The sequence below is a fragment of the Alosa pseudoharengus genome, unplaced genomic scaffold (genome assembly GCF_046254945.1).
Source record: "Alosa pseudoharengus isolate Yale_2024_CS ecotype anadromous, Long Island Sound unplaced genomic scaffold, YU_APseudo_1.1 YU_APseudo_1.1_scf_4, whole genome shotgun sequence".
Classification (NCBI taxonomy): domain Eukaryota; kingdom Metazoa; phylum Chordata; class Actinopteri; order Clupeiformes; family Clupeidae; genus Alosa; species Alosa pseudoharengus.
The window spans coordinates 9,750,488-9,772,396 of record NW_027468774.1 but is presented as its reverse complement, the minus strand read 5'-3'; the positions used below and the strand labels follow the sequence as shown (position 1 = coordinate 9,772,396).

Below are 21,909 nucleotides of genomic sequence, written 5' to 3'. Positions count from 1 at the left end.
ATGACTCTGCTACCATTATGTACAAACTAACTCATTGCCACTTCACCCCTGGCATCTTTCTGATCACACCTGTAGGCAACACTGCTGAGGCCTCCCTCAGGTCAGGTAGTTGTTTACATACACCTACAGTGCTCAGTTGTGATGGACCTCTGGATCATACAATCTGCCATCTCGGGATTTCTTGAACCTGTCAGTCTCTGTGGTCTGGTCTGGATGACTGGCCTCCAGTGTAGAGCCTCCACACTAGCTACGCTACGCTAGCTGCTAGGGCTGCACAATTAATCAATGTTTAATTGAATTGAATTTATTTTTCTAAACAAGATAAATGCAATTAGCTGATAACAGAGGCTGCGATTAATTGGGCAACTTGTAATTCTGTCCTTGGGCTCTCTTTTAGCGATCTGAAACGCTTGGTCAGAGACGGAATGTTTAAAGACGTTTAGGGCGTGTCCGGTCCACGTAATGTTTAAAGACGTTTAAGACGTGTCCAGTCCACGTTTGCTAATTCAACAGTGTGATTTTGTGATCAGAGGCCAGGCGCATAGTTCAAAAGGGTTGTTCTTATGTTTCCTAATCAGTCATGGGTGTGTTTTGGGTGTTATATCCTTTAAACCAATGAGAGTGACATCTGTCATTCCCTTTAAGAGCAGGCAGCGGAACATCAAACAGCGCGTCAGTGGAACATCAAACAGCGCGTCAGTATTTTGACAGTCAGCGCAGCTGAAGGAATCCGCTTGCACGATTCCACTAATACTTAAATTCCACTAATACTTAAAGTATAAAACCTGCGTGTGATTAGCAGAGTATAGCCTACATGCATCTGCACTCGCCTATTATTTGAACTCATATTCAAATATTATTTTCCCCAAATCGTGCAGGCCTCCTTGCCTCTCTCCTCCCCTGGCTTGGGCAGTGGATTTGCTGTGGCTCTACAGGATCTGAGTCGTAAATGGGTCGGGACACAATTGGTGCCTGGGGAAGATTGGTCCCTGTTGTGGCTCACAGGCCGTTGATTAAGCTCCTTTATTTAACCCAGCTCGGCTCTGGGGTATGGTGAGTCCCCTGACACAGGCCCGCTCTGATCAATAAGGCTGGTAATAAAAACACCACATGCGCTAATGGCCCAACACAGGCTAATAGAGCACTACGGATTAGCGGCGGCCTCATTAAACCCCCATTAGTCTGAGAACAGCGCTAACGCTAGGGCTGATGTCATGCTTAGACGCAGGAGCAGGATGCTACCCGCGCAGAACAGAGTGTGACAGGGGTGACGTCTGTCACAGTTCATATTGATCTGGCAAAGTAGATAGAATCGAGGACTGCATCAGGTCCTGCATCTATGATATTGTAACAATTTGATAACGACACACACAGTTGTCCAATCAAAAGGTTTATTCACTGAGAACGAGAGCAGACACACAGACCCAGAACACAATACACACGGGGCAGGTCAAGCAGACACACACACTACACATACAGGGGAGGACGCAGCCCCCCACACAAAAAGGATCACACACGAGGGAGAACTAAAAAGGAAACATGTCACAATAAAGACGCTAACATTACACTCAAAACTATGGAGAATAACGACATAAACCCCCCAAATGTTCGCTCTCGTATCCCAGGATGCCCTGCGCGGGAGAACGCTAACACTGTCTTTTTGCGCCGACGCTACAATATGATATCTCACTGCTTCACTACGTCCTGATATCTATACACTGAACTATGGACTGAACATCTATATCTCATCATATCAGTCAGACACATTTCTGTTTACAACCATCCACATCCTTACTCCACACTACTCCACCCTCACCCCCACCCTACTCAACCCCCACATCCTTACTCCACACTACTCAACCCTCACCCCCACATCCTTACTCCACACTACTCAACCCTCACCCCCACATCCTTACTCCACACTACTCAACCCTAACCCCCACATCCTTACTCCACACTACTCAACCCTCACCCCCACATCCTTACTCCACACTACTCAACCCTCACCCTCACCCCCACATCCTTACTCCACACTACTCCATCCTCACCCCAACCCTACTCAACCCCCACATCCTTACTCCACACTACTCAACCCTAACCCTCACCCCCACATCCTTACTCCACACTACTCACCCCCACCCTACTCAACCCCCACATCCTTACTCCACACTACTCAACCCTAACCCTCACCCCCACATCCTTACTCCACACTACTCAACCCTAACCCTCACCCCCACATCCTTACTCCACACTACTCAACCCTCACCCCCACATCCTTACTCCACACTACTCAACCCTAACCCTCACCCCCACATCCTTACTCCACACTACTCAACCCTCACCCCCACATTTTTGAAAATCAATGAAAGCTGCATCGGAGCGGAGGTGTGTGTTGACACGGAAATATCGGTTCAGATATAAGGTGTTTATTTTTAGTTACGGAAATTATAAGTGCACACACTGTATCTAAAGATAGACAGGTTGACACCACTTCTGTGAGTTTGTTTGTTTGTCTGATGATATAATTAGCATGTGTGAGTGTGTGAAATTCCAGAAATAGTTTCTGTGAAACAAATATGAAACAAAAATCAACTTTTATTTTTTTTTTTCCATTTTACTTACCTGCAGTTTCACCTTCACACTGTCAATGCTCAGCACCTTGTTCTGAAAGAGAAAAATAAAATGAAATGAAATCAAAACTCCATTATCCAAGTCAAGCCTTATAAGCGACCTGTGCCAAGAACACACAGACCATCCACTTCCAGTCACGACAGCAGCGCTCGCGCCGCTCACGTATGCTTTACAATAACCTGGTTAATAGCGCTCGCGCCGCTCACGTATGCTTTACAATAACCTGGTTAATAGCGCTCGCGCCGCTCACGTATGCTTTACAATAACCTGGTTAATAATAGTGCAGCCCATAATTTTTTTATCAGCAAGTGCACACTCATTCATGTAAACGTTCAGACACACAAACAACAGTCTCCCACACAGAAATAAATATAGCAGCAAGACGCCTTTTACGTAATACCAAATAAATGCACAAAACCAGTTTGCTTTGTACTCGCAGGGTATTGCTGTATTTAGGGGTGCTGTGCTGTGTTGTCAATATTTTGTTTTTCTCAATTTTAATTCAGGATCTTGATCTACTGCAGATACACCAGCAACATTTTTGGCAGCAGAAAAGGCAGTTCATTAAAACAGGAAGTAGAGTCTCATCTGAAACCCCCACTGACACACACACACACACACACACACACACACAACCCCCGCTGAGGCTGCACTCAGTCTCACTGTAAACTCCACAGTCATTTACACTGTTTCATCCCCATGGTAACGGATGCAACCTCTACATCCACATCTGGCTGTCTGCTCCCCGGCTTAGTTACCGGCATCAGAGGTCATGACAGGGCTTAGTTACCGGCATTAAAGGTCATGACAGGGCTTAGTTAGCGGGCTGGGACTGGTGATGAGAATGAAGTATGATAGCCAAAGAGAAGGCCGGTCAAGACTGATTACAGTGTCAATAGGCAGCTTTTAATAGAACAGGAAGGTAAATGTAAGATGGGACTGGTATTTGGCAGACAGAGGCTTTTCCTGAAGCTTACAACAGCCGATTTGGGAATTGACCAATTATCAGCTGGCAACACTCCTGCTGCTTCACTACGCCCATCAATCTATATTTTACACATGAGGTATGATGTGAAGAGTTTGGTTCCAAAACACTGTATCTCCATTAAAAAAAAAAAAAAAAAAAACATTAATAAGTTGTGTTATTTAATTGTGTATTTAATTGTGTTCCACCACTGCTCAGGTAATATCAATAAAATTGCAGTTTTGCTGTTTTGATTAAGTGTAACAGAGGCGAACTGAGCTAGCGTGCTAGTTGCCCGTGTAAATCCTCACAGCCCTAACCTTAAGAACACTTCTAACCGCTGAGTTGAAAGCCTGGGCTTTTAGCTCAGTGGTTAGAGCGAATTACGACCTCGGTTACATAAGTACAGATAAATCAAATAAACAATAACCCAATTACAGTTCCACTGACATTACCTGGAAAGCAAAATGTAAAACAATGGTTTATAAAAATTCATTGAAATGGAGGATATAGGGTTTTGGAATCAAACTCTTCATGTATGTTTTTATCAGTGTGGTGATATGAATGAGGTATGACGTATGTTTTTTATCACCGTGGTCATATGTATATCTTTAGATGAGATATGATGTATATTTTTATCACTGTGGTGGTATGTGAGTAATGTTTGCCGCTGAGTAAACCAGTCATGGCTGACACAGGTGTATAAATGAAGGAGATTAGAGACAAAGCTTTTGTCAACGAATGAGTGAATGAAAACTCTATTTAATAATTAACGTGTGTTATGAAACTGCCCAGGAGTTTCCAACTCTACACACGATGCATGGATATGGGGTTAGTTCGATCCGTAATGAACATGGGGTTAGTTCGATCCGTAATGAGTTCGATCCCTAGAGAGGGGCTGCGATCAGAGTAGGCAGGGTAGTCCATGTGAAACTGACGGAGACATATTACTGTATCTAGGAGCTCAGAGGCATATTACTGTGTCTAGGAGTTCGGAGGCATATTACTGTCTCTAGGAGTTCGGAGGCATATTACTGTGTATAGGAGTTCAGAGGCTTTTCAATGTGCACTATTTCCCCACGGTCTCACCAACACAAGCCGATCGATCTAGACCATCTGAACAATTAATTTCAGAGTTGTTAGACACAAAGCCACTGCATTGGGAAGCTGTAATGCCCGTGTCCCAGAGGTGAAGGCAGAAGTGGTATTGATCTCCTGTGGAGAAAATGGCCGACTGGAATGCCACTTGGTAACGCATAAATAGCTTGAGCAGTGGTGGAACTGTTGGAGGCCACTGGAGCTCCATCCACACACACACAGACACACACACACACACGCACACACACACACACACACACACACAAACACAAACACACACCTCTTCCAGTTGCTTCCAGTAGCATCAACTGGAATCCATGCATTTCCACAGAATTATTTTTGGAATCTGATCCCATACCTGTTGGCGGCTAACAGTAAACTTCTTGAAGGTACTGTCTGTATAAATCGTCTTGTAAATAAACTACCAGTGCTTTTTCAAAGTTCTCAATGTCTCGTTTTAAATGTCAGGGCCCTCGGAAGTCTACCAATGAAGTGTGGAGCTAATTTGAGCCTCGTAAATGGTGTAAAACAGTGATTTATTTGCATGGCTAGACTGATGCCCGAGGCATCCCCATTGAAAACCTGTTGGTAGCATCGGCTAACTAGCGCCAGATTTCAGAGTGCAGGGAACAAGCCGAGATGAGCTATGAGACAAAAGTTCACTCTCGTTATCATGTTTCAACACAAGTGTTTCAACACTTTAGGTCAATATAACACCGAACTTCTACTTTAAATCCACAAACTATCCACATTAAACCGGTTTCACTGTATAAATACATGCACACATTAAAAAACACACAAACAGTCCAGAAAATCAAACACACACACACACATTCATAGCTACACCTCTATTACTGCCTGCATCAGTACACCATTCACCAAATACAAAGGCGCACACACACACACACACACACACTAACACCATATGCATTACACACACACACAGAAATCCAGTAAAGACTGCCAATGCCTATGCCCTACAGGCATGTACACACAAACATTTACACACTCACTTGCTCGCTCTCTTTCACACACACACACACACAAACAACACACACACACACTGTAATGGAGGGGCCTTGGAGCATACTATTCACAGTAGGAAGGAAAGTGATGTCAGCATAAACACACACACACACACACACACTCCTTGACAATCACTTCCTCATGATAACTATAACAAATAGAGCCAATTACATGTAAAGAGGTCAGTGCTCCCTTTGGTCAGGAGAAATAACAAACACACACATACACACACACACATACATACACACACACATACACACACACACACACACACACACACACACACACACACACACACACACACACCGGGGGGATTTACAGGAATGCCTCATAAATATTAGATGTTGGGAAAATGGCTTTGTGTGGGAAACAAAGCAACACATGCGGGGTGTGTTAAAGTAAAGAAGTGTGTGTGTGTGTGTGTGTGTGTGTGTGTGTGTGAGTGTGCATGTTCATATTGGTGTATATTTCTATCTGTATGTGTCTCGTATTTGTGTATATTTCTATCTGTCTGTGTCTGAGTGTGTGTTTATGTGTATGTGTATAATGTGCATATTCATGTGTGTGTGTTTGTGTGTATGTGTCTCTATGTGTGTGCATGTCCATGTGTGTGTATTTGTATGTGTATAATGTGTATGTGTGTGTGTGTGTGTGTGTGTGTGTGTGTGTGTACGTGCATGTGCATTCGTGTGTGTGTGTGTGTGTGTACGTGTGTGTGTGTGCATTTGTACAGGCGTGAATCAGACTCAGACATTCATCCCAGTAACTAAGCTGCCATGGTACAGCTCTCCTGTTTAATATGACCGGCTGAGGACTTACGGTGCCTCTGGAGTTATGGCTTCCAGTGTTGCGCGGGTTTGGTCACAAGCGGCCCGCGGTCGCCCGATATTTTAATCAACCCGACCGCAACTCGGACCGCGAATATTAATTAGGACACAATTATACCCGCGATCCGACCCGCTTATTTACAAAATGTGTGCTTTTGGTTAAAGCCTGCATGCAGTGTGACAGTAGGCCATTTCTGTAAAACAAACTAATTTATTTGCGAAACTTTATGCAGTAGAACTACACGCAGTAGGCATGCAGGACATAATGTTTGCGCAGGAGAGAGAATGAGAATAAGAGCGCAAGCACGCACGCAACCACCAAGGATTAGAACACTAGGATAAGATTTGAAGGCCATTGACATACATCTTCCTTTCGAAAACAGAAATGGTGAGGCAAGGTAGGCAAGAGAGATACATTGCTGGTCAAAACGTTAGCGTAATAACTGGTTTATAATGCTGAATGAAGCACAAAGCTTTACTAAAGCACATCCACTGTTTAAAGTCACAAACACAACGAACTAAGGTAACTTTTATGCATGCGCGAACCTATACCAGTAGATATGGCTGTGTAGTCTGTGCCATAACATTTATTCTTGCAGGCTGCCTGTTTTGGCTGTCATACTTTTAAATGGCTTCGCAAGAACTAGGCCTACATAGACCATAACTTGTAGGCCCACTACTGTCATCTTCTTTAAGAACTTTTCCCAATATTTCCCATAGCCTATATCGTTTTTCCTGAAGGGGTGTCTTTATTATTTTAACTCGCGTCTTCAGCTTCTTTACTGTTGACTTTACTGTATTGATGCTAGCCTTCTCGTTATATTTTAAGTAGGCCCATTGTAGAAAATATATATTTAATTAATTTTAACTGACCCGCCCGCAAATGACCCGAATATCATTAAAATATTTTGTTTATGACTCATAACCGTGGGTGACCGCGGTCATCCGCGTGCGACCGCTTAATTTCGGGCAGACCGCGCAACACTGATGGCTTCTAACAAGCGTCCGCGTCTTTTCTCATTAGATGAGATAGTATTGATGTGCATCCACCATGTTTTGATGTCAGTGACGATCATATTGATGTAAGAAAATGACAAAATAAAAACATGAAAGTGTAATATATTTAACGTTAGCATCCTCCCGTTTGTCATGACTGACTTAGCTGCCTCTCTGGTATAAAAAAAATCGTATGGCTGTCACTGTGAAAGTCAGTTTGAGTTTAGCTAGCACCAGCAAGGCATAATTCAGTGATGGGTCATGGCCTAATTAACAATAAAGTTTATGATAAACCCATGCCAGGTTTATTTGCAGTTATATCTTAACACATAACATTAACATTACTCCTTTCTGGCATGTACAGTAAAGCTAACATTATCGTTATCCCACTTACAGATAGTTATTGCAAACTACTAGGCTACTTATGTACAGTATGTCTCTCTCAATGAGTTTTTATGTTGACTAATAACCAAAGCAGGAACCACTGTTGTGTTTTCTGGTTATGGATGTCAGGAAAATGTATTTGTATACAAGTAGGCCAATGTCTCGTCATCTTTGTGATTACAAAAAAATAGCCTGCTAATTTGCTACCTTCACTGATGTGACGTTAGTCTGAGACTCGTTATGTTAGCACAGGATAGGTTGAGGATAGGTTGAAGGTTAGTGAACGAGTGCAACAGGTTCATTATCATCAACTGATCAAGTTTAGATAAATTATATAACATGATGTGCATGTAAAACAAACCGTAAATCCATGTCAGGTTTAACAGTCCCTGTTCTTGGTGACATGCTTAGTCAAATGAGTCAGGGTTTCATGCGCTATGCTTCTGGCCTACGTTAGTTCATATCCTCATCATTTTTTAGCTATAAGGCTCAACTGACCAGCTAAATCCCAAATAAGTGCAAGATATGCCAGTCTATTTCAATGAAATCAGTACTCATATAGTATCTTGTTTCCAGGGGTGAAAGTAGTTTTTATTTCTTGGTGGTACTATGATATAGAGTTATAATGCACGCGCATAGCGCGCCGAAAATTTCACTTAGCCTAATTATTTATTATTTATTTGTTTGTTTATTTACTGTATTATAGTCTACTTATCAAGCATTCACTAGGACTTCTTATCACTCTAGTATCACTAGATATCTTTAACCCACCTGTATCTGTTTTTGATTATGAATACATTGCAAACACTTAATTTCAACATTTATTTATTTATTTAGCCTAGTTACTCTGCTCGCTCCCACTTCCAATCGTTTTTTTATATAGGCTACTGTATATCATGAAACACGTTTCTTTGAGTCATGCCTTTTTATTTGGGAGACTGCAACATACTGTAGCGTTTCACTATCATGAACTGGTTTATTGTCACAAAGCACACAATGCAGCATATAACACAGCGGGCCGTGTCAGGCCCAGAACCGAAAGTGGCAGAACTTTCTCGAACAGTAGCCTATATTCTCCGGGGGTCCCGCCCCCCTCTCGCCAGGCTGCCAACCATGAGCGTGCCCGGGGTTATGCATAGCGCGGGCACTCACTGATTGACAGCCGGTCGCTACAATACTTCTGTCCGCTAAAACACTTTCATTATTGCTGCGCAAGATCTGGTTAAACCGTACACGCGCTGTCTGTCTCTTGTCTCTCCAGCGAAACACTGCACACATAAAACCAGAATAGGCTATTGAAACATCAACATATTTTTCTTTAGCCTGTAGCCTATGTTTTTTTATTTATTTCGGAGACTTTCCAAGAAACGTCCGTCTGCTAAAACACTTTGGATACCAGTGCACGTTGGCGCAATTAGGCTACTGTACGCGCGCTATAGCTTGCTCGTTGTCTGTCCAGCTGCACGGGAGGTTTAGACACAATTTAGATACAGTTCAGAACGATGTATATGAAATATATTTTGGGGGAAACGTGTTGCTTCTGGTAATTTGACGTTAGCAGTTGTGTTGTCATGCTGAAAGTGCAATATTTTTCAGAGACAGTATAGTTTTCTTTCCGGTACGGCGTACCCTCTCCAAATATTTTAGTGGTACTCCGTACCGGCCAGTACCGGCTTACTTTCACCCCTGCTTGTTTCCCAGCTTCTAATACAGAAATATGTGAACCATATTTATAACTTTTTGTTAGTGAAATTCTTTGAGACTGTAAGTGAGTAGGCCTATGGCCGTCTATGGGAAACATGAATATATAATTCTTAATGGATCATATATCATTTGAAAGAGCCATTTCTAATATTTAAACTGAAAGAAAATTACAATTGACACTTTTCATTAGATTTTTAGTAACGATTTTTGAAATTTCTCAAATTGGCCGTTTCTCTTAGAATTCCCAGGAATCTGGGGCATTGTTGTAGAATTCCACTGGGGTATAGGGTTAATATGAGCAGCCAGGCTAACTAGGCTGCCATGGTAGCGCTGCTCTGCTATTTAATATGAGCAGCCAGGCTAACTAGGCTGCCATGGTAGCGCTGCTCTCCTGTTTAATATGAGCAGCCAGGCTAACTAGGCTGCCATGGTAGCGCTGCTCTGCTATTTAATATGAGCAGCCAGGCTAACTAGGCTGCCATGGTAGCGCTGCTCTGCTATTTAATATGAGCAGCCAGGCTAACTAGGCTGCTATGGCGCTGCTCTCCTGTTTAACATGAGCAGCCAGGCTAACTAGACTGCCATGGTAGCGTTCTTCTGTTTAATATGAGCAGCCAGGCTAACTACTATGGAAGCATATGAGTAGCTTTATTCAAATGAGAATGCAATCTGCAATATGCAATTCAAAATGACATTACATTATGCAATTGACAATTCATTATGTAATTTAATATTGCAATTTGCAATAATTTCCAACAAATTGTATTTTAATTTGCAAAGTGACAATGCAATCCTAAAATCAATTTGAATAATTTTGGTTAAAAAATAGAATAAACATGGATTGAATTGCATTCCATTTTGCCATGGTACTTCAGTCTCAAAATTCAAATTGCAATTCCTTTTGCATTTAAATTTTCAATATTCAGTTTAATCATTTAACTGTCAATTCGTTTTGCAATGTAATATTTAAAGTGCAATGTAGGATTGCATTTTTAAAACATATTTGGCAAAACTGTCAATGCCAGCTTGAAAAGATTTTGGATTATTTTGGGCAAAACGTTTTGCCATCGTTTTGAGGCATTTTATTCAAATGGAAAAGAAATAGCGCCCCCCGTGATTGCATTGCACTTTGGTCACGCTCTTTGTGTTGCAAAATTCAAATGGCCATTCAATATGCCAAACGCATTGCAATCTGTCAAGTCTCTCGTCAAGGCGGGAACTAGGCTACGTCACTTCCGTGTTTACGTCTTACCCAGTTAGTGCTTGCTTGCAATGGAGAAGTTTGCAGCTGCACTAAGGTCTCTGGCTGATTATGTAGAACACCACTGTGTCAACGAGTCTGACTCAACGGAAAGATTACTGAAAATGGACGACAGAGTGGGCTATCTAGCCCTACTTGTCCGATTTGATGTCAACCTGGTCCGTTCAAAGATTTTTGAGGCCTTACAGCTAATGGGCGCTAGACGGTGGGGAGACCTTCTGTGGATACCACTGGAGGGAATAGAAGGTTACCTCTCCTATTAGGGAGATCGCGGAGCTCTTTGGAGTTCACAGGACAAGTAGGGCTAGATCGCCCACTCTGTCGTCCATTGTCGTTAGTTAGGCTAAAACTCACAGCATTTCCTTGCCCTGCTGTCTCTCTCTCTCACACACACACACACACACACACACACAACGGAGACTCCCCTCCGTGGTCTGGCTAGCCTCATAAGCAAACCGGGGGGTGCGGTCGCTCCGGGCCCACGTTTGGCCAAATCTATCTCGCTGAATTGTTGTATACGATGCTTATTTGTAGGCTACTAATTGCTGGGGGGAGGGGATGCTACTAAAGATGCCGCTGGTTGGCAAAGTTATCAGCAGCAACATAAGAGCCTTAATAATGTAAGAACACAGCTGGGTCTCGCGGACACTAGGCCTACTCGCGGTCACGGTTAACATTATTCATCAACTGTGACATGATATGTTTGCGCCGCCAACACCCCCCCCCCCCCCCCCAAAAAAAAAGTGCCCCCTTGAAAATCGCAAATGCCCCCTCTGTCACTGTACTCTACAGCCGGGTCTGTCGGCCAGAGACTGCAAACTCCTCCATTGCAAACGCTAACTGGGTAAGAACAGAGAATGTCTAATAAGACATTAGCCCGTAGACGGGCTCTGGTAAGAAGACGTTAACACGGAAGTGACGTAGCCTAGTTCCCGCCTTGACGAGTGACTTGACAGATTGCAATGCGTTTGGCAGATTGAATGGCCATTTGAATTTTGCAACACAAAGAGCGTGACCAAAATGCAATGCAATCACGGGGGGCGCTATTTCTTTTCCATTTGAATAAAATGCCTCAAAACGATGGCAAAACGTTTTGCCCAAAATAATCCAAAATCTTTTCAAGCTGGCATTGACAGTTTTGCCAAATATGTTTTCAAAATGCAATCCTACATTGCACTTTAAATATTAAATTGCAAAACGAATTGACAGTTAAATTATGAAACTGAATATTGAACATTGAAATGCAAAATGAATTGCCATTTGAATTTTGAGACTGAAGTACCATGGCAAAATGGAATGCAATTCAATCCATGTTTATTCTATTTTTTTAACCAAAATTATTGGAATTGATTTTAGGATTTCATTGTCACTTTGCAGATTAAAATACAATTTGTTGGATATTATTGCAAATTGCAATATTAAATTGCATAATGAATTGTCAATTGCATAATGTAATGTCTTTTTAAATTGCATATTGCAGATTGCATTCTCATTTGAAAAAAGCTACTCATATGCTTCCATAAACTACACTGCCATGGTAGCGTTCTTCTGTTTAATATGAGCAGCTAGGCTAACAGGCTGCCATGGTAGCGCTGCTCTGCTATTTAATATGAGCAGCCAGGCTAACTAGGCCCCCAATCGAGTTTCTTTTTTCTTTTTTTTTTACATAATAAATAAACAAGTGACATCAATGAATTAATAAATGAAACAATTAATAATTCAAAACAAGAAAATTCTGATTTCATGATACCTGCCTACTGCTACTGTGTCTGCCAGCCTTTGAGTCATCCGCATAAACTAGACACCTCGGGTGCATAGACAATTCGTGCAGACACTGCATCAAGTTCAAAAATCGGAAGAGACGGTAATGTTAAGACAAGTCACAAAAAAGGACGTATCCCTCTGGTGCCGAAAACAGAAAGAAGAAAATTACAGAGGAGGAGAAAAACGAGCAAGATAGAGGTATGTTTGCATGATTATTTACAGTATGATTTGTGCTTGAGGTAGCTAGCTAGCGGTCATGATCTAATATAAGCCATCACCAGAACTAAATCCCCGCCATCAACAGAGAAATGTCTCCCATTAATATATATATTTATCTAGGTGTATTTCAGATGTCAAGGATATTGGGATTGTTTTGGATGTTCAATCAAGCATGTACCCTGGCTCTAGGTGGGCTTATGTTGTAAATTAAAGTTAGCTAGCTGACTGAAGTGGACATTAGCACTAGCTACATGAAAACGTAGCTAAAGGCAAATTTACCACAGAGGGATTGTTTCTGATTTCGCACCTGAAAGTGTTGATAGTTTATTACTGTTCTATAATATGTGACATAGTAGTAAGTCTGATTATGTAAGTAATGATAGCAAAATAAACTCATTCTGCTCGATCAACTATGCACTTATGCAATATTTTTTTTTTCAGGGACACTGTTGAAGTACTTTGGACCACATCTCTACCTCTACCTACTGTAACTCTGCCTCATCAAGTGTCTGCCTCCATGGCTGATGACAAAGAAGGTGAGGTTTTCTCGATGGCAAATGGTTAGATAGCCTGTTAATATGACATGACACATTTAACATAGTTTTTTTTTATTTATTTATGTATTTATTTAATCATTGCAGGTTCGTCCACTGCAGAGTTGCAGATGCCTGAAAGCCAGGAACGAAGTATCTATTTTTTGGGACATTTTATTTTTGATTATGAATGTTTGTCTATTTTGGTTTTATTTTGTAGTTGAAGATTGCTCATTTAATGCACATTTGCAGATTTGTTCTGCAAATCTGTTGAAAAACAAGTCATTAAACTGTGATGTACTGTTGTATTTTGTTATTTGTCAATTCAACTTCAGTAAACCACCCTTAGTGCTTCACTTTGAATATGAAAGTTTCAAATAAATCTGTCATTTTAGTACCCTCTAAGATTAAAAGGTGACAGGGTTGGTGTAAATAACAACTATATTAAAACATCGGTTAACCAAGCACATGGGGCCAGAAGTCTAGAGCGGAGCCCCAAAACATTTTTGGCATGTGAGCAAGGATGGATTACTGAATGAGCCTACCGAGCCCAAGAGGTCAAGGGACCCTGAACCCCAAGTAGTTGTGTGAAGTCACTACCTCTATAAGTCAAAAAGCAAAAGGCTATGAATCTGAACAAATTTAGGTGCTGCCCTTCTCCAGCTGACCATCCCAAAAATGTACCAGAATACAGGAAATAACATCTACCAAATTTAGAATATTCTGGGAGAGTACCCCCAGAACCCCCCCCCCCCCCATACACACGTTTGTACCCACATTTGCACAAATAGGGTAGTGGGAGAGGGTCCTTATGCATCTGTGCCCAGGGGGACAGTTCACATAGTTCATAATCAGTCACTGTATTAATACATAACCTCACTGTATTCATTTATAATATAACATTATAGTGTGAAGTTGTCAATTATTGCCAAGCACAGGTGACTCTGCGTTGTGGGAGGGGGCCCCCAAATCAAATGCACTTTGTTATGTGCACACTCCTCATATAGATATACACATACACACATTCACGCACAACGCATTTAGTATGGCTCTCCACAATGAATAGTGTGTGCTCCTCATACACACACACACACACATAATGTTGTTAATGTGGCTCTCCAGAGTGAAGAGCATATGCTTCTCATAGGCTGAGGCTCCTGATGTTGGAATAAGAATCTAATCTTCAGCTGAGTAGCACACATGGCATGATGGGCGTGTGTGTGTGAGACGTTAAAGAGACGTTAAACGGAAGCAGCCATCGGCAATGTCTGATGAACTCCAGCACAGAGACCAGAAGGGGATGGACCATCTTATCCAACTCTGGGGGACCAGAAGGGTATGGACCATCTTATCCAACTCTGGGGGACCAGAAGGGTATGGACCATCTTATCCAACTCTGATGCACAGAGACCACAAGGGTATGGACCATCTTATCCAACTCTGGGGGACCAGAAGGGTATGGACCATCTTATCCAACTCTGATGCACAGAGACCACAAGGGTATGGACCATCTTATCCAACTCTGGGGGACCAGAAGGGTATGGACCATCTCAAAGTCAAAGTCAAAGTCTGCTTTATTGTCAATTTCTTCACATGCCCAGACATACAAAGAGATCGGAATTACATTTCTCAATATCCCACGGTGAAGACAAGACATATTTTACCAATTAAGTCCACAGACAAACATAACATTCAAGTAAACAATAAAAAGTAAATAAGAAGGCACATACAATGAAGAAATAAGAGCATCAGAATTGGGTTGAAATTGTGCAATTGTGCATAGACAGTCAATATAATAGTGCAAAGTCAGGCCAATAAACGGCTGAGGTAGTTCTGTTTGACCTAAGTAAGCAAGTGGCATAGTGGTGGAAATTATGTAAGAGCAGCAGAAGTGTTGTGTTTTCAGGACAACAACAACAAGTTGCAAAGTGTGCAAGTGGAGTAGTGCAAGGCAGCCATTGTGGGTCCAAAGTCCAGGATGTTATGTAGCTGAGGGTGGAGGGGGGAGAGAGGGGAGAGAGTTCAGCATCCTAACAGCCTGGTGTATGAAGTTGTTGGTGAGTCTGGTGGTGCTGGAGCGCAGGCTTCTGTACCTCTTCCCAGAGGGCAGTAGGTCAAACAAATTGTGAGCGGGGTGACTTGCATCACTCACAATTGTGGTCGCCTTGCGGGTGTGGTGGGTGGTGTAAATGTCCTTCAGGGATGGGAGTGAAGCACTAATAATCCTTCCAGCTGTGTTCACTATGCGCTGCAGGGCTTTCCTGTTGTATTCAGTGCAGCTTCCGCCCCACATAGCGATACAGCTGAGGATGCTCTCAATGGTGCCTCGGTAGAATGTGGTCATGATGGCTGGTGGAGCACTTGCTCGCCTGAGTTTCCGCAGGAAGTAGAGGTGGCGCTGAGCTTTCTGATCTTATCCAACTCTGGGGGAGATGGTGAATAAGCTAATTCCCAAAATGTTGGTGTGTTCCTTTAAAGATGTCTTACAGTTTTTCTCAGTCGCTTTGGTGCTATTCTCACATCACTATTAACATTTGCACAGCAGTTAGTGCATTTCTCAAAATACAGTTTTTCTCAGTCGCTTTGGTGCTTTTCTCACATCACTATTAACATTTGCACAGGAGTTAGTGCAATTCTCAAAACAATTAGTGCAAACTGCAAAACCTAGTGGATGACCTGCAAAAGCACGTCACTTGCTCAAAATGGATAGTCCATTCCTCAAAAGCACGTATTCATGTCAATGAAACTGTCAGTGTCATTAAAATGAGAAGTCTTGACACCATCGTTTATGAACAAGATAGTCAAATGGCTTTGTCATGTTTTCATTATGACAGTTCTCTCAGTGTTTTCCAATGCAAAAAAGGTCAGAACTCGGTGACACTACCTGAACATGCTCAAGACAGCACTATAGGTGGCTTGTACAGCCATTTGAAAACTACAGTAAAGTTACACATTGCTGTAGTTAGGTGAGTAAGTGAGTACAAGACACTGAATACGTACATTTTTACTGTATGCTCTTTGCAATTCTACAGCATTGTGACAGAATTTGATAACTAGTTCAACAATTTTGTATGTAATGACTCAAGCAATGAAATGAAGACTATTAGTTTGATTGGGAACGACTATTCAGCATTCATAAGTATAGTTAATTTTGACTGACATGACATAAGCAAATGATAATGTTAAAAAACAGCAGAGAATTGTATGAAAGCAACTGATACATGTCCAAAAGTATTTGCAATTTGTTCAGAGGAAGGAGAAATTGCTACCATGATGTGCACAAATGACTAAATGTTGTGGAGGTTGAACTAATAGTTATGAGAATTTTCATTCTGATCTGAAAAAAGCACCAAAGCGACTGAGAAAAACTGTAACAGTTTTTCTCAGTCGCTTTGGTGCTATTCTCACATCACTATTAACATTTGCACAGCAGTTAGTGCATTTCTCAAAACAATTAGTGCAAACTGCAAAACCTAGTGGATGACCTGCAAAAGCACGTCACTTGATCAAAATGGATAGTCCATTCCTCAAAAGCAGGTATTCATGCCAATGAAACTGTCAGTGTCATCAAAATGAGAAGTCTCGACACCATCGTTTATGAACAAGATAGTCAAATGGCTTTGTCATGTTTTCATTATGACAGTTCTCTCAGTGTTTTCCAATGCAAAAAAGGGCAGAACTCGGTGACACTACCTGAACATGCTCAAGACAGCACTATACAGTACTTGTACAGCCATTTGAAAACTACAGTAAAGTTACACATTGCTGTAGTAAGGGGAGTAAGTGAGTACAAGACACTGAATACGTACATTTTTACTGTATATGCTCTTTGCAATTCTAAAGCATTGTGACAGAATTTGATAACTAGTTCACCAATTTTGTATGTAATGACTCAAGCAATGAAATGAAGACTATTAGTTTTATTGGGAACGACTATTCAGCATCCATAAGTATAGTTCATTTTGACTGACATGACATAAGCAAATGATAATGTTAAAAAACAGCAGAGAATTGTATGAAAGCAACTGATACATGTCCAAAAGTATTTGCAATTTGTTCAGAGGAAGGAGAAATTGCTACTATGATGTGCACAAATGACTAAATGTTGTGGAGGTTGAACTAATAGTTATGAGAATTTTCATTCTGATCTGAAAAAAGCACCAAAGCGACTGAGAAAAACTGTAACGGAAGCAGCTATCGGCACCACTAAGGGCCCAGATGGGAATAGACTCGAATGAGGTGCCAGGCTTGGACCGGAATTCGTACCACTGCCACCAAGCTGACTCAGAAACGAACACAATAACATGGCCCGCTTTTTATATTTAACTCTGACCTATTTACTTACATAATAAATTCCCTGAGTGCCAGCATCATCTTACTGTATTGGGGTCTCATATTTATTCCCACTGAATGCATAAATAATCTGATATGGATTATTTTGCCATAATATTAGCACATCCAGGTAATTAAATTCATTGGGTTATATAAGATATTTTTTAAGGCTTACTGGCTTATTGTTGTTGACGGATATGAAAAGGTTTAAGGGAATAAAAATCTTTAAAATACACAAATACAAACACACACACATGCACATTCACACGCACACCCGCACACACACACACACACACACACACACACACACACACACACACACACGCACAAGCACACTTTTATACAACTGGAAACAGCCAAACCCACAATACCCAAGTGAGCCACAAACCCTAGCACATTTACAAACGCAATAAACTGCAACACAGCCACAGTTTCCCATTCAGGTAGAAGGCTGTTAAAATGACATTACTCGTACACCAGCTTCTTAGCTTTGCTGCATTACTTTACAGTTGCGTAATGAGCTCACCACTCACACCTGATCCCCCAAACAAGCAGCGTGTGTGTGGAGTTTTATCTACAGAGTAGGAGTGTGTGCCAGGGCAGAGAAAGCAGAGCTAGGATGATGGAGCTACATGATGGAGAGACACACACACACACAGACACACACACACAGACACACACACACACACACACACACACACACACACACACACACACACAGACACACACAGATCAGAGCGGTGTAAGGAACTGGGTCTGTGATGTCCTCTTGGTGTCTTTAGAGCAATGATACATGACCAGAGGACAGCTACAACACCTTTCCACTCAAACTCTTCCACTTCGCTCCCTCTCTCCTCTCTTCTTCTCCACAACTCCCTCTCATCCCTCTCTCTCTCTCCTCACAACTTCCTCTCATCTTTATCTTCTTTTCTCCACACCCCCTCGCTTATCTCATCCCTCTCTATCTCCCCCTTCCTCTCTCACCCCTCTCTCTCTTCCCAATAAGCACATCTCCCCTTCTCCTCTCTCTCTCTCTCTCTCTCCCCTTTCATCACTCTATTTTCTCTCTCAATCCCTCCATCTCTTGCTCTGAGTTTCTCTTTAGTTCCACCTCTCTTCTGTCCTCTCCCTCCCTCTCTCCTGTCCTCTTTCTCTCTTTCGCTCACTCACTCAGACGTTCAATCTGTCCCCCCTGCAGTCTCTCTCAGGTGAGGGTGTGTGATTGGGTGAGAAAATGAAACTGCTTTTCCTGAAGCAATGTAGAAAGTAATGTGAAATGAGAAAATACATCCAGAGGTGATACACACACACACACACACACACACACACACACACACACACACACACACACACACACACACACACACACACACACACACACACACACAAAGACACACAAACATACACTCTCTTTCACCTTCCCCATGTTTGTGACTGACAGGGAAGATACTTGGTGCTGATCGGTCTGGTGAGCCACAGTCTGGTGCATGATGGCTATAACTACTGCCTCTCTCAGCGGGATGTCATGCAGAGCATTCATACACAGATAGATAGATTGATAGATAAATAGACAGACAGACAGACAGACAGACAGATAGATAGATCGATAGATAGATAGATAGATAGGTTGGTAGGTAGATAGATAGAGAAAAAGATGGATCGAAAAAAGAAAGAACAGTCACAATCCTGCAATTAAGAGCTCTAAAAGCTACAACAGGAACAAGAAACAAATCACACATGCTCACACATCGCCAGGGAACAATAGAGGCAACGCCATTACATCCACCTACGCAGACCAAGCAGAAACACCAACACACACTCTCTCTCTCACACACACACTCTCACACACACGCACACACACACACACGCACACATACACACACATACACACATACACACATACACACACACACACACACACACACACACCAACACATAAAGACACACACACACACACACACACACACACACACACACACACAAAAACACACCACACACACACACACACATACACACAAAGCAGGGGAGGCAGAACTCAGAAAAAGAAACCCAGAAAAAAGGGGTACAATTCTACACAAGTGCGTGTGTAAGTGCGTGTGTGTGTGTGCCTGTGGTACAATTATACACATCCCACATCATTCTACACATCCCACACCATTCATGATTTAGTGTACAGTATGTACGTGTGTGTGTGTGTGTGACAGAGATTTCATGTGCTGTATCATTCAATATACTGTATAGAGTAAAGAAATCCAATATGACACATAATTCAAGGGCAACGATGAAGTGGACAGAGGAAGACTAAGTTCCCTTTGAGCCTCTTCTCAATGCCTGCCAAGGACCGAGAGAGGGATAATAAAAAGGAATAGAGAGAGAGAAAGAGAGGGAGAAAGAGAGAGAGGGGGGGAGCGAGGGGGAGAGAAAGAGAAGAAAGAGGTAGAAGAGAGAGAGGAAGGGAGAAATGGAAATGAGAGAAAGATGAATGAAATGATGATGAATAGAACATCTCAAACCCACACAATCACACACTCAGAACACAAACATTTCCCAGACCAGAGATGGTTACGAGAACACAGACACACACACACACACACACACACTCGCAAACACACAGGCACACACCCACAGACACAGACACACACAGACAGGTTCAGGTATGGCCAGATGCTAATTAATATTTTCTAGGCGGTGCAGACAGGTCCAGCAGTCAACACCAGCTGTCAATCAAACTTACAGAGCATTCCAGAATAAAGTGCTCAGAAATACCAATGAGGACCATGCCAGACAGGAAGTTCTCAAAAAACATACACACACCCATGCAAAGTAAATGCCCACTTGCCTATTACTGGCCACTCAGTACCAATCACACACACAAACACACACACACACACACACACACCAAGGCTGTAGTCATGATGTCAACATTGGGGGGGTCTGTGGTAAGGTCTGTGGTAAGGTCTGGGGGACCCCCAAACAGGATTTCAACAAAATGCAAAAATATTATTACAAATCACAAAGAAGTCATTAGTTAAGTTAGTCAATTAGAGCAGCGTTTCTCAAACTATGGGCCGCGGACCGGCACCGGTCCGCAACGTGGAGACTGCTGGTCCGCAGAGCCGTGGAGTGAAATTAGGCCCGGTGCTTCGTGTGATAATTTGCTGCGCAATCGATCAAGGAACCGCGGACCGACAGAAAAAGAAAACAAACGTTTCTGCATTCAAGAGGAAATACTTGCTAATTCGATGTCATTAGACATAGAGCCGTACAATTAAGTAGTGGTATGAGCGTTCATTCAATGCATGTGTGCGCACGACAGAAACCGAAACTACCCGATAACGTTGGTAGCAAAGCTCCGCTTCAACCTGTCGGAAGGCTGTTTATTTATTTAACGGCATTTAATAGTGGATTCTTGCAATTTCCGGCATTTAATAGTGGATTAATATGTGGATTCTTGCAATTCTTGCAATTTCCATATAAACAGAGCAGAGACTGTACTGTATAATACACTGTCTAGCATTGAGTAGGCCTCTGAGTATAGTCAAATTTGAATATAACGTGGCCAAAAGATATTGTAGCCTTATTAGTCTTTCTATTAAAGATCTCCAGAGATCTGCTCCGCCGTTTACCATTGAAGGTTCTAAAATTCTATGTTGAATTCAATGAACCCTGATATTCTTTATTTGCCTACCAGTATATTGCTTACATGAGGGAAACATTCCAAAACAATAGCACCCATATAGTTGCTGTTGTTTTGAGAAGTATTTCTCATGCTAGCATCATGCAACCATGCAAAAGCAATTAACTTAACTATTATAATTATTATATTTTACATTAGTAAAGCAGTCCTCTGATGTGCATGTTTTCACAAACGTTTTGTGAACAATGTTAGCACTTTAAACATTGACTGCTTTGAAGTGAAAGTGCATGTATACCAATATAGCATAATAATAATTGTGATAATGATAATCATCATGATTTGATGTGTGTGGGGGGGGGGGTACGTGTAGGCCTTAGGTCGAAGAAGTTTGAGAAAGGCTGAATTAGAGTATTCCAGACTTTTCACATACATGGCATGGATGGAACCCTTGAGCACAGATGCAAAAAGGCCCCTCCAGGTAAGATAGGGGGGTCTGGGGGCATTGTCCCCTGGAAGATTTTTTAAAATGATCC

The 21,909-nt window shown here is 42.1% G+C and overlaps 1 protein-coding gene across 1 annotated transcript in view; it reads right to left on the bottom strand.

Annotated features, from left to right (window-relative positions):
* rab26 (RAB26, member RAS oncogene family) overlaps positions 1–21,909 on the bottom strand; it is a 77,705-nt gene that overhangs the window by 23,441 nt on the left and 32,355 nt on the right. Inside the window, exon 3 of the mRNA XM_076266615.1 lies at positions 2,623–2,664. Coding sequence (XP_076122730.1) covers positions 2,623–2,664 — 42 coding nt within the window. The remainder of the gene's footprint in view (positions 1–2,622; positions 2,665–21,909) is intronic.